Below are 11,871 nucleotides of genomic sequence, written 5' to 3' on the forward strand. Positions count from 1 at the left end.
AAATAACGGAAATTTGCCATTATATTTAGATCTTTCCAAGTTTTTAGGGTTAATGTTGTAGATGTGAGTATATTCATTGAAACGTGTACAATATTCCGGAATTTACAATATCTATACCAGTTGTATTTTTTGTAATATTCTTCTGGTAAAATGTTACATACGAAGCTATATAAGTGACATAATTTGTATCTGGCTGCAATCTGCGAGCTATTTAATTTGCCGATCATTTATTATGAGATTCTAACAAAAAATATTTTCTGTGTATGTGACCTTTTAAGTTTTTTTCACGCTAGTTTTACCGAAGTAGATGATATATCTTTTATTCTTATATCAAGTCTTTCACGTCACACTCACCTGTCATATCAGATTTACTAGATGACTGATTAGTGGTCACACAAGTATCTTCAATCTGAACCGATTCCTTGTTCGTACAGAGGGATGGAAGTTGGTCTGAACATTTTCTATAATGCATTGTCATATGTCCTCCTTCACCTACATTAACAGCCAAACAGTATTCTGGATATCCCACTAAAAAAGTCTTATACACTTTTAAATTTGCATTTCGAAAGAGTAATCAAGGAAACCAAGGTTATAGCGGTAATCAAAAGAATGTAATCCAGGGACAAAGACCAGACATGGAAAACAGACATACACAACAAAGAACATAAAGTAACTAAAATCATACATACAAAGTAACAAAAGAAAAGGAGCAACTCGGACTCCACTAAAAACTGGGAGCATGGACCAGGTGCACCGGTAGGGTAAGCGTCCTTTGCTTTTCTAGAAACACCCGCCGTGTTGCTCATAAAAAGTCAAGTCCGGGGTAGACAAACGAGGAAAGGAAAACTATGACCGGTTGAATAAATCAGTTTTCATGGTGTTGATGGATACACCATAACGATCCACGAGTTCATGATGACGACCATAAAACTTCTGTAGTGATGACTTCAATCGTGTAGCAACATAACCCTGTTCCAGAAGCCTATTTGTTAGAGTTCTAGCGCGATACAAAAAGTCTGCGTAGTTTTGGCAAGCTCTGGCATAACGTATGAGTTGTGATATGAACACTCCATACGCTGGAGCCGAAGGGATGTTGCCACATATGAAAGGATTCTGAATGAAAAGTCATCACGTTTGTCGTAAAGTTTGGTCAATAGTTTTCCTTTACCATCGATTTCTAAGTGTAGGTCAAGACATGAGGCTGACTTCACAGTGTCTGTAGTATCCTTTATCTCAAGTTCTTTTGGGTAGATGCGATGTATCAAATCCCTAAAATTAGGATTGTTTAAAGATAACACGTCGAAGTCTCATATGCATTAATATTCTGAGATTGTTATTCATAATTAATAAGTAGTCTTCTACGGGTTGCTTAAACACAATTAAAGGCCATGGGACTAAAATTAACCTATTCAAACTAATCTAAACCTAATTACAAAATCTATTTTGGGTCATCTGATTATAGAAGAAATTATCTGACAAAATAAACTTCACAAAATATCAAGCAAAATTTATTTTTATTAAACTTTCAAAGTCCAATACATGTAATTTTGCCGAAAATACCCGAGGCGAGTTCAAATTGATCCTGATTTTCTAGCCTATTCAGATAGGCTCATACATATATTTTGATATCTCAAAGTTTCGGAAGAGTTTAAGGTACATATATTTGACGTCATCAGGACCTATTCTTATAATAAAAAAAACTTACAAGGAAAACTTGTATTATAGTACTATATAGACAAATAAATATCTTTTCGCCGTATAATAAAGATGTTTACTACAACGTTGTGTTGAAGAATATTGAATATTTATTTTGCGTCATTTTCTGTGTCTACATTATCTCATATTTTCATGTCTTTGCTATTCACAGTATTTATACGAGTGTTTGTTTGTGACATTCTTCTTGTAAAATGTTATATACGAAGCTATGTCCGTATCATATGATTTGTATCTGGCTGCAAACTGCGAGCTTGTTTTTTCATCTCGCTCAATCCCCAACTTGATTATGCTTGTTCTGTTGGGGTATTAACTACAAAGTAAACAATTTCTGGAGGATAATAATCACAGATAATACAATTAAATCTTATGAATACCTACCAGTTTTGGTTCCTTCTTCCAGATGTCTAGTATACGATGTAAAGTACTTTCCAGGAGAAGCAATATTCAATCCTATGTTCTCAATTCCAAATGGTTTGTTACATTTTTTAAAGGCATTGGTCCAATTTTTGGGCTCATAGACAGCTTTGATATGAGAGCAAAATAGATAAAATATTTTAGTATTTTAAAACCGCTAGCGACTATGCATTTATAGATGTTGATCCATGTTTGTCGAGACTTCAAAAATAAAAAAAAGTGAACTGGATGAAATCAGTCCGAACTTTACAACGTAACAAATTGCAGAGAATAATTCAAAACTCATATTGTGTCATCATTAAAACAATAAAAAAGAAAGTATTTTGTCAGATTTTACCTTCTGTACTTCACCATGTTTTGTTTATAATTCGAAAAGCACGGTATATTCAAACAAAGAAAAACTATAACTATTCTTGCTGTTTTTTACAGTTAGGGTTACCTTGATTGCAAATGTAAGGCAATGTCTCGTTACATTGAATTACCCTGAAAGCCATGGTATTTTCTATAGTGACCGACAAACAATTTCCTGGTACCTTTATGAAATCTTGTGACAAGAACGCTGCAACAAAATTAGTTACAAATATTTTCAATAACAGTTAACTTTCAGAAATGCAGTTAAACCTACACAAATTAGTAGAAACAGAAAACAGATGTTATATTCTCGCATTCATACTTTGTCTATCTAAATCTTTTTAAGTAAAAAAGAACACATCAAGATAATAACCATATGTTTAAAAGTCACGCTCTACACAAACATTAATCACACATTTAATCAAGTTTGGACTCCATTATGTTTTACAAGTTGAATGCCATCAGTAGATTCGAAAACATTTACTGAATCTCGCTAGCAATATCCTTATTCAAAATCAAAATCAAACAGAAAATATCCGTGAGTAAAATAACAACGTAGTAAAACACTCAACTAGATCGAAACTTCTATCAAAACGCGAGTTTTCAAATTATGTACATTAAAGTTAATGACAGTAAGGCAGTTATAAATATGATATTATGCAAATTACCTTTCTCGTAAAGTGCAAAGGTGTTGTTGTTTTCACTGGAATGTGCGCACAAGGAAGTACCATCTAATATACAGGCTACTGAGTTACAAATACGAACAACTTTATTGGAACTTATAGGCGAATGGCGCATTTCCCATTCAAAACATGCACACTGATTATTCTGAAATGTCATAAAAATAAACTGAACAAATATCAATTTTGAATAATGACTGATGCTTTAGCGTATTTAAGCTTTTAATTTAGTCTTAGTCATTAGTATATATACGATAAGTTTCATTAAAATTGTTCTACAAGAGTTATACAACTATACTATGCTACTTTTTTATTTTATGATATAGTTTCCCAATATGTGTACGCTTTCTACTTTAATGTGAATCAACTAATACCAACGAGAAAATAACTATTAAGATTAAAAAGTTAAAACTGTATAGTCATGAAAAAAGAAAGTGGATTGGGTGTTTATAAAATAAATCTATGCTTTATGTACATCCCTAAATACAGAATTCTTGTAATCTAAAGACAACTTTTATAATATCCAATCATTAAGTATTTCAAGTCAATATAACAAATATGTAAATATATTGATTTATTCGAGAATGACCTAAGACGGATGGGGAGTCTTGACCATCGCAACTATACATAACTTAAAATGCATGATGCCTTTACATATTGTCTTCTTTTATACAAATTCTCTAGGACTTCATTACATTCACACTTAACTCTACTCTTTACATCTCACATTACTACTCTCTTGCCAAAGCAAGTCTTGACATTCCAGTTTCTGGGCGTTCGACATTACTATTCAAACGTGTGGTCATATAGTTGGATATACGACATCACAGACTCTTCAAACCAGTCTGTATTAAAGGTTCAGATTAAGAGAAATGTTTATTTCTTTCATTCCCATTTGTCAACAAAAGTATATATGTCATTAATTTAGCTAGCATCCTCCATCATTAAACCGTAACGAAAAAAAAATAAAAATCCGCCGTATTTCAAAGACAGATCCATACAGATAATTTCATATTCCTATAATTTACCTCTTGCATAAAATATTATCAACTACAAAAGCTCAAAAAGTTTTAACCACCAGACTGCTCATGCAAAAATTCTCCATTCGAATGTTGACCGACCAAGACTCTTTCAAAACCACCAACTTCTATACTTAAAGTTGTCAAAAAGAGTATTCAGTCTTACCATGAGACTCCTGCTACTCCAGGAGGGATATCAATCCAATGTGGATCCTGAAAAATTCGAAAGATCTTCTGAAAAACCACATTGCTAGATTATTATCGGAAAATAATAGCATCAAGACTTTTGATTTGTTCAACCATTTATTCTACTATTTCCAAATACTCGGTTCCCGACCCAAAAGCATTATACATCGTTGCTACTCTAAAAAAGATAGAAAACCTAGACACAATTACATAGTACTTGGTAGAGACCCTTCAGCCTATACCATTCGAATCTTGAATAACCTTGATAACTCATTGTAACAACGATTCCATTGCAAATACCAAAGATGCTAGAGTTTTGTATCGTCAAAATATTTGTCCAGTGTGGTGGACGTGTTTTTCATTAGACGGTCTGCATTCCAATAGAAACAATTGTGCTCCGCTACACGCATGCCTATTCCTTCATTCTTATGAGGCAATGTTACAGCTGGTATTATCCAAAAGATGGAATATCGTTTAGCCTAATAGTTTGATTTCTGTTTTTTTTTCTAGATATATGACGTTTTGTTTTTTATCAATTCTAGATTCAGGATTTTATTCATTGCATCTAATCCAAAGTGCTTGATAGTAAGGACTATACAGTCAGTCTCATATCTTGACCTCTCTAAGAAAACGATGGAAAGGTGGATCTATGACCACACTACACCACAACGCGAAGAGTTCTCAATACCTATTTATGCTCGGACGTTAAACCCCAACAATCATAAATCAATTATCTGTGGCGACTTCAATTTATCACCTGCATACGGAGTTTTCTTATCACAACTCAAACATAATTCATAAACATTTGTACCCTTCTAGGCTTCTTTCAATTAAGCTTCTGAAACAAGGTTTTGTTGCTTCAAGATAAAAGCAATCGCTAAACGCGTTTAATGATCATCATCATGAACTCGTGAATCGTTATGATGTACTTATATCCACGTGCACCAAATTAACCGATTTGTTCACTTGACATATTTTGTATTCCTCTTTTGTCTACATGTACGCGTCTTTTTATGATCAACTCGGTACATGTTACTAGAAAAGCAGAGAACGCCTACCCTACCGCTTTACCTAGTTCATACTCACACTTTTTAGTGGAGTCCAGGTTGCTCATTTCATTTTGTTTCTTTGTACCTGTTTTTTTTTAATTTTTGTTTTTTAACGTTCTTTACTGTGTGTGTCTAAAAAATAGGTGCTAAAAATAGGAATCATTGTTGAAATTGCTATAAATTAGTTGCTATACACAAATGACCCCTACCCCTGTGCAGGTCCGGGTGTCAAAAGAATAGGCCTGCAGCAGCGCTAAACTTGTCGTAAAAGGCGACTAGTGTTCAGAAACCTAGCCGGGTCTAGGCGCTCTGCCCACAGAGCAACTAGGATGTGTGCCCAAGGTGGTGGAATGGGGTACCCCTGGCGTGTTACATGTTGGGGTTGTCAGGCTGTAGTACGGAAAACCTGGCCGCAAACCATAGTGGTGCACCATATTGGGAAAGATGTCACGTCCATCGCACGATAAAGAACCTTGCTGTGGTATTCGATAGAAGTAGAAACCTTTGCGCTCCGCCACAGGAGTCTAAATTGCCCAACTGTACCCATCTCCTTTTTATCTTGTGGCAATCAAAATTTGTAGACCCCATTATCCTTGTGTCCCGTCCCTTTTTTCATTCATCGTTTCATGTTCATTTTATCACCTACTTCATGTTCATCGCCTGAATATAGCTGAAATATTGCTGCTCGGGCGATAAACCCCAACAAACCAACAAAAAAAGTTACCCCTGCAGGTCCGGGTGTCAGAAGAATAGGCCTGTAGCAGCGCTAAGCTTGTCGTAAAAGACGACTAAATAGTGCTCAGAACCTTAGCCAGGGACTTGGGCGCTCTGCCCACAGAGCAACTGGGTTGTGTGCCTCAGGTGGTTGAATGGGGGTACCACTGGTGTGTTACATCCTGGGTTTGTCAGGCTACAATACGGAAAACCTGACCGCAAACCATAGTGGTGCACCGTGTTGGGAAAGATGCCACGTTCCTTGCACGTTAAAAACCCAATTGTGGTATTCTCCCGGGGTAGGAACCATGGGGCTCCGCCACAGGGGGCTAAATTTCCCGACCCTACCAACCTCTCCCTATTTCCAGTTGCAATCAAAATTTGTCGACCCCATTATCCTTGTGCCCCATCCCATTCTTCATTTCATCATCATTGACTGTTCATTTTATCATCCACTTCATGTTCATCGCCTGAATATAGCTGAAATATTGCTGCTCGGGTGTTAAACCCCAACAAACAAACAAACAAAAACTGAACACAAATTTTGTCTTACCTGTAATCAAGATTGTACAAAACTGATATTTTTTGTCCCATGAAAAATGTTTCAAGTCGTTTATTAATATTTTAATTACTTTTTCATATCAAATTTTCCTTTCATGTTGTCAAATATTAACTATATAAATTACTATACCCGTAAGGCGATATATCGTGAAGCAGAACACACTTCTAAACAAAATAGCAGTGGGTTTTTCGATTCCAAACTGTGTGTAGTGTATCGTATTTTCCCTTTTTTGAAAATAAAACAACCTAAAAACGAAAGATGAAATAGATTAATAGAGAAAATGTGAATATACCAACCTGGAAACTTAGTAAGCAAGTCAAATATAAGATACAAATCTACAAGATAATTAAATAATACCAATGAAGTAGTGTTAACAACTATAAAAAATAGTTTAGTTAAATAATAGCATCCTAAAAATTCATTTTTCAAAACTAATAAACTTTTAACAACAAATCCTCTTCTATTGTGCATACTAATTCTTGGGGGTATTTTTATCCCAACAAAAACATCATTTAGGCTGAGTTTAAGAATATCTTAATTTACATCTAATGTTGAAAAAAACACAGGCAATAGTGTAGTTACATTATAAAATGACATGGGGTCAAGTCATTTGAATATCTAAAAATGTCAATACACCAATAAAAAACATGTTTTATATTGAAATAAAAAAAAATGTGTAAACTACAATAGTGTGCTAGTTTTTTATGTGAAAATCCTATGAACGAATCAAGGTTAATACCACAAATGCTGTCTTTAACGATTTGACAACATTATCATAACTTTGTTCCTTACGAATGAGACTATTCAACGGTTTAGTTGACTAATTTGGTGAGTATTGAGCTTTCCGCGCTTTGTGAAGAATATTACTTCAATTATTGGTTATATAAAAATGTCGTCCATATGAATGTGACGTCACCATATAAAAATAGATAGTTTACGTTAAGGAACGAAAAACTGTCCTTTATCCTAAATTTTATTATTAAGTTCACCATGATATGAATACTAAGATCAAGAAACGGACATTTCATTTTGTATTATCAATATATGCTTTATTCAAAGAAAGTTCAGTTCTGCAGGATATTTATCTTTAGTATAAATATTGAAGTCGTCGTTGCGTTGTTCAGAGCCAAAATAGCATCCAAATATCGAAGAGTGGTATTAAATTTTCTATCAAATGTTGGTTGGGAGGGTCAAAATTTGTTCTAGCTATAAATTGTGATTCGTAACAATACAGAAAGAGATCCACAGTACACATCAAAGAAATTTTGTACAAATTACTGATAAAATTCTAATTTAACTAGTGTGCGGTGAAGTTTAAGTGGCATTTATAGCGCTTGTCTCCAAACGAGTGGGAAAAAAATCAGAAATAGCCACTAGTCAATGTATAAAAAGGCAAGAAAATACCATCTATCAGTAGAAACCAAATAAAAAGCTACGATGTCAAACGAAAATGGACTGCTGCTCATATTTTGGACCATGACTCTGTCAAGACGTAATTGTAAATTAATAACTAGACGGATCGACATGAATCTCAGTGTAAATTAACATATCTTTTCTACTTAAACTACATAGGTTTGAAAAACCAACATTTGTCAGTCCTGTCACCCTGTGTGTACTTTTTTGTACAATAAATACTAATGAATACCAGCATTGTTTGCATTTCGACGAAAACTAATATATACGAACTTCAAGCCGTTCCGATTGACACTGTAAAATGGACTTCACACGACTTAGACACGTTTCCCAAAAATGTAATCTATTTTTCTGTTATTTTTGCATGATCTTTACCTAAATAATGAGCCCATTGGCTATAAGGTTTTGAAGTATCAATCCATGCTAGGTTTGGAATCCTATCCGAATTGGCCACGTCCAAAACATCCTTTTGATCGACCAGTTCACATTTTGATGATGCATGAGTCCAGTTTGCTTCCACACAATTCACAGAGAAAGGAACTGCGACTGACGAGATCCCTGTGAAATTGTTATATTGGTACAATCGTATAAAAGTAAACAAAGGGATCTATATCTTGCAATTTCGATATTTACTTACACAATATTTAAACTTGAGAACATCGTTATGCTTTATACTTTTCGTTCAATCCATTTGTATTGCACAAATGTGTACAAAGTAATTCAGGAAAAGTACTTAACAAGTTTAAAGTGAAATTGATATTATTCTTGATATATCCTATCATCATCAATTGCATCAATTTCTTTATGATCTATTTATTTCTGCATTTATAATTTAGGATCTTACTAGAGTCGACGGGTTAACAACCGTAGTGCGGCTATGATTTCCTTTATATTTGTCGGTAATGACTAAACAGCTTTTGAGTTTAAGGGTCGATTTTCCGGGTAAAAGGTATTGATAGTTTAAGAATGTAACAAAAGTTAATGTTTGGTACAATTGAACTTGGAACTGAAGGAACATACAATACGGGTACTATGCTTGTCTCTGTCTCTGTAAGCTACTCTGTGTAGAATTAGTTTCTTTAAATGAGAGTTCAGATTATCATTTTGGTATACTTGTATTGCAACCAGTTAGCTTAAAAGGCATGTTGAAATATCACTTCGTGGAATTTTACTAGCCACTAAGGGAGGCTTTTAAACTAACATTAGCACAGTGGCCATCTTTGTAGAAAACAATTTAAAATCGATGAATTTGCACAAATTTACACCAGTAATCCTTATTTGTTGGATAGTTACATTTCATTAGATTTCTTAACGTACAGTATATAGAAATTTGCAATATGTAAGAATGGCGTTCTTTTTCTAACATCTGAATTTAGTTCAGGTTATTCACTTCTGTTATGGTTAATTTTTGTGGTTATACTAAAATAACTTAATTTCAGATGTAAGAAGCTTTCTGATTGAATAAAATGTTTTGTCCATCATCTCATAGACCAAATTTTGAATTGTGACTGTTTAGTTACCAACCTTTTTTGCTAATTTATGCATACTAAAATTAAATAAAAAAGTATGACTTTTACATTTTTTCGTTCTGTTTGAAATAACCTCAATGCCCGTTGTGCACACGTGAAATACGCAGTTAATTAGTGAGCACCACTTGATTGAGGTTACTTCTTCATAGACCAAAAAATATAACGTCATTTCTTAATAAAAAAAATATACAAATACTAAACAAAGGGTTAACTTTGTATTACTTTTCTCAAATTAGTTTCTTTTTGTCCTTGTTTTTCTTTGATGAGTCTTGTTGTAAAAATAATGCTATGCTAAACGTGTAACAAAGATCGTGCCCGTTTCTTTTTCTGTTTGGAATATAAAACTTCCATTGAAGACCAAATATTAAACAAATGTATTTTAAAACAGGGACTATCTTTGAAATAATAAGAATTTGTACACTTGTGTAAAGTTTTGAATCTGCTACAACTTCAAGAAAAGACAATCTTGATAGGGTCACTACATAATTATTATAAAATTAGTTTAAATTTGTCTGTATAAATTTTTATTAAATACATTTATTTTGTTTTCATATTGTCAATTATATAGGAAATTTTACGAAACTAAAACGTTTCTGTTGAAAGATAAGAAGCAATAATACAATTATTTCAGTAATTTCTTCGGGACAAAAAAGGTCGTCTGCTATCTACCTTCTGGCTATTGTTCATCGGAGAAAAAACTTTGATCATCAATTAAAAATAAATAAAAATTGTTAATTGAAGGGTTATTATGTCCACTGTGATATGTATATGTCTTGGGTAAGAATGTTGGTTGAATAGTTTGTGCTGAAAAGATGATTTCATTTGGTTGCAAGTGTCTTTGTCCATGACTATTTATAATCCGTTCTTTTTATTCAAGGAATTAATTAATTCGATTTTATATATTGATGTCCCTCTCTTTTGAATAACACTGAGTTTAAGTTGAGTTTTACTTCTTTCAGGTGATACATGAAACTTCGGACAGCAGGGTTGACGACATACTGTGAGAATTCAATGTCATTCAAGAAATTTATATCCATATTTATCATTTTTTTAAACTATAACGTCAATATTGATTAAAGACAAATTATGCACTTTTATTTTGTTTTTACACCCTCAATGTTCGCAGAAGATAAGGTAATTATTTTATAACTGAAATAACGTAAACCATATCAGAATAAACATACATGTAACTAAGAAAACAAACAAACATTTATCTTCCAAAAATAATATACACATACGTATCATTTCCATTTTACATTGCTTTATATGATATAATATTGTGTATAATTTTTACAATTGTATGCACGGGAAAGTGCGACAACCACTCAATATTAACTTGAAATAACTTCCTTATACATTTAAATAATAACAGGAAAAATAATTTGGAATAACTAAAATAAAATCACTAGTACTTAAGCGTGCATAGATGTGATGAGTGTGCGAGTATTATAATTTGCTTATTAAAGATAGATAATTGTTTTTTTCCGTCTAACTGAATAGATTTTGATTTTCTAAATATTTATAACTTTTTCAATATGAGGAAATCAAAGGAACTCGGATCCGAAAAGTAAAGCACCCAATTCCAAGTATAACAACCAGACAAAAAAATAGACACACACAACGAAAATAAAATAGCCAAAAATATTACGTATAAATACAAAGCAAATTAGTAACTTCAACTGGGAGCCTGATTTCTATATCATAAAAAAATCAGCCAAAATTATCAATGGTGACCTGGACTTTTGACAAATGCAAGTGATACGCAGCTTTGTTTGCATCCTTACAAAAGATGTATTTGAGAAAAATATCATGTATTAAAATATTTGACTTATAGAAAATACTTATTACAATCACCGTATCAAACAAATATTTACAAATAGTGTTCCAAATACGATATAGGATGCCCATAGAGCGTAAAATTATTGTTCCATATGCATAACATAATTTTTCAAGTTAAACATCAATACAAATTTTTAACATTAAAACTAATCCAATATTTATAAGTAAAAAACTGACGTTTTTATATCAATACTCAATTTTGCCGAAATTCCGACGTCATTTGGAGCCAAGGACGTATGATTAACATAACAGCAAACATAATTACGCATTTATAAACATACCTGTAGTCAATACAGCAAACAAACACCATATAACTCCTCCAAATAACCTACATGTACGTTCAAACTCCATTACCTTTCGTTTGATATTCTATGATAAATTGTATGCTTGCCAAAAAAA

The 11,871-nt window shown here is 33.0% G+C and overlaps 1 protein-coding gene across 6 annotated transcripts in view; it reads right to left on the bottom strand.

The window, feature by feature from the left end:
- The window catches only part of LOC148609242 (uncharacterized), a 19,274-nt gene extending 7,403 nt beyond the window's left edge, over positions 1–11,871 (bottom strand). For 4 of the 6 annotated variants that reach the window (XM_088596369.1, XM_088596366.1, XM_088596364.1 and 1 more), the window contains exons 1-7: positions 11,754–11,865; positions 8,480–8,662; positions 6,821–6,936; positions 3,150–3,309; positions 2,570–2,689; positions 2,095–2,238; positions 355–528 (exon numbers count right to left, since the gene is read on the bottom strand). In XM_088596369.1, coding sequence (XP_088452495.1) covers positions 355–528; positions 2,095–2,238; positions 2,570–2,689; positions 3,150–3,309; positions 6,821–6,936; positions 8,480–8,662; positions 11,754–11,823 — 967 coding nt within the window. In that variant the 5' untranslated portion in view covers positions 11,824–11,865. Of the gene's footprint in view, positions 1–354; positions 529–2,094; positions 2,239–2,569; positions 2,690–3,149; positions 3,310–6,820; positions 6,937–8,479; positions 8,663–11,753 lie in introns of all 6 variants that reach the window. The other 2 variants (XM_088596365.1, XM_088596367.1) reach the window with 2 other exon arrangements.

The sequence above is a fragment of the Perna viridis genome, chromosome 8 (assembly GCF_037379345.1).
Source record: "Perna viridis isolate PV_CMFRI_1.1 ecotype Kerala chromosome 8, ASM3737934v1, whole genome shotgun sequence".
NCBI classification, from domain to species: domain Eukaryota; kingdom Metazoa; phylum Mollusca; class Bivalvia; order Mytilida; family Mytilidae; genus Perna; species Perna viridis.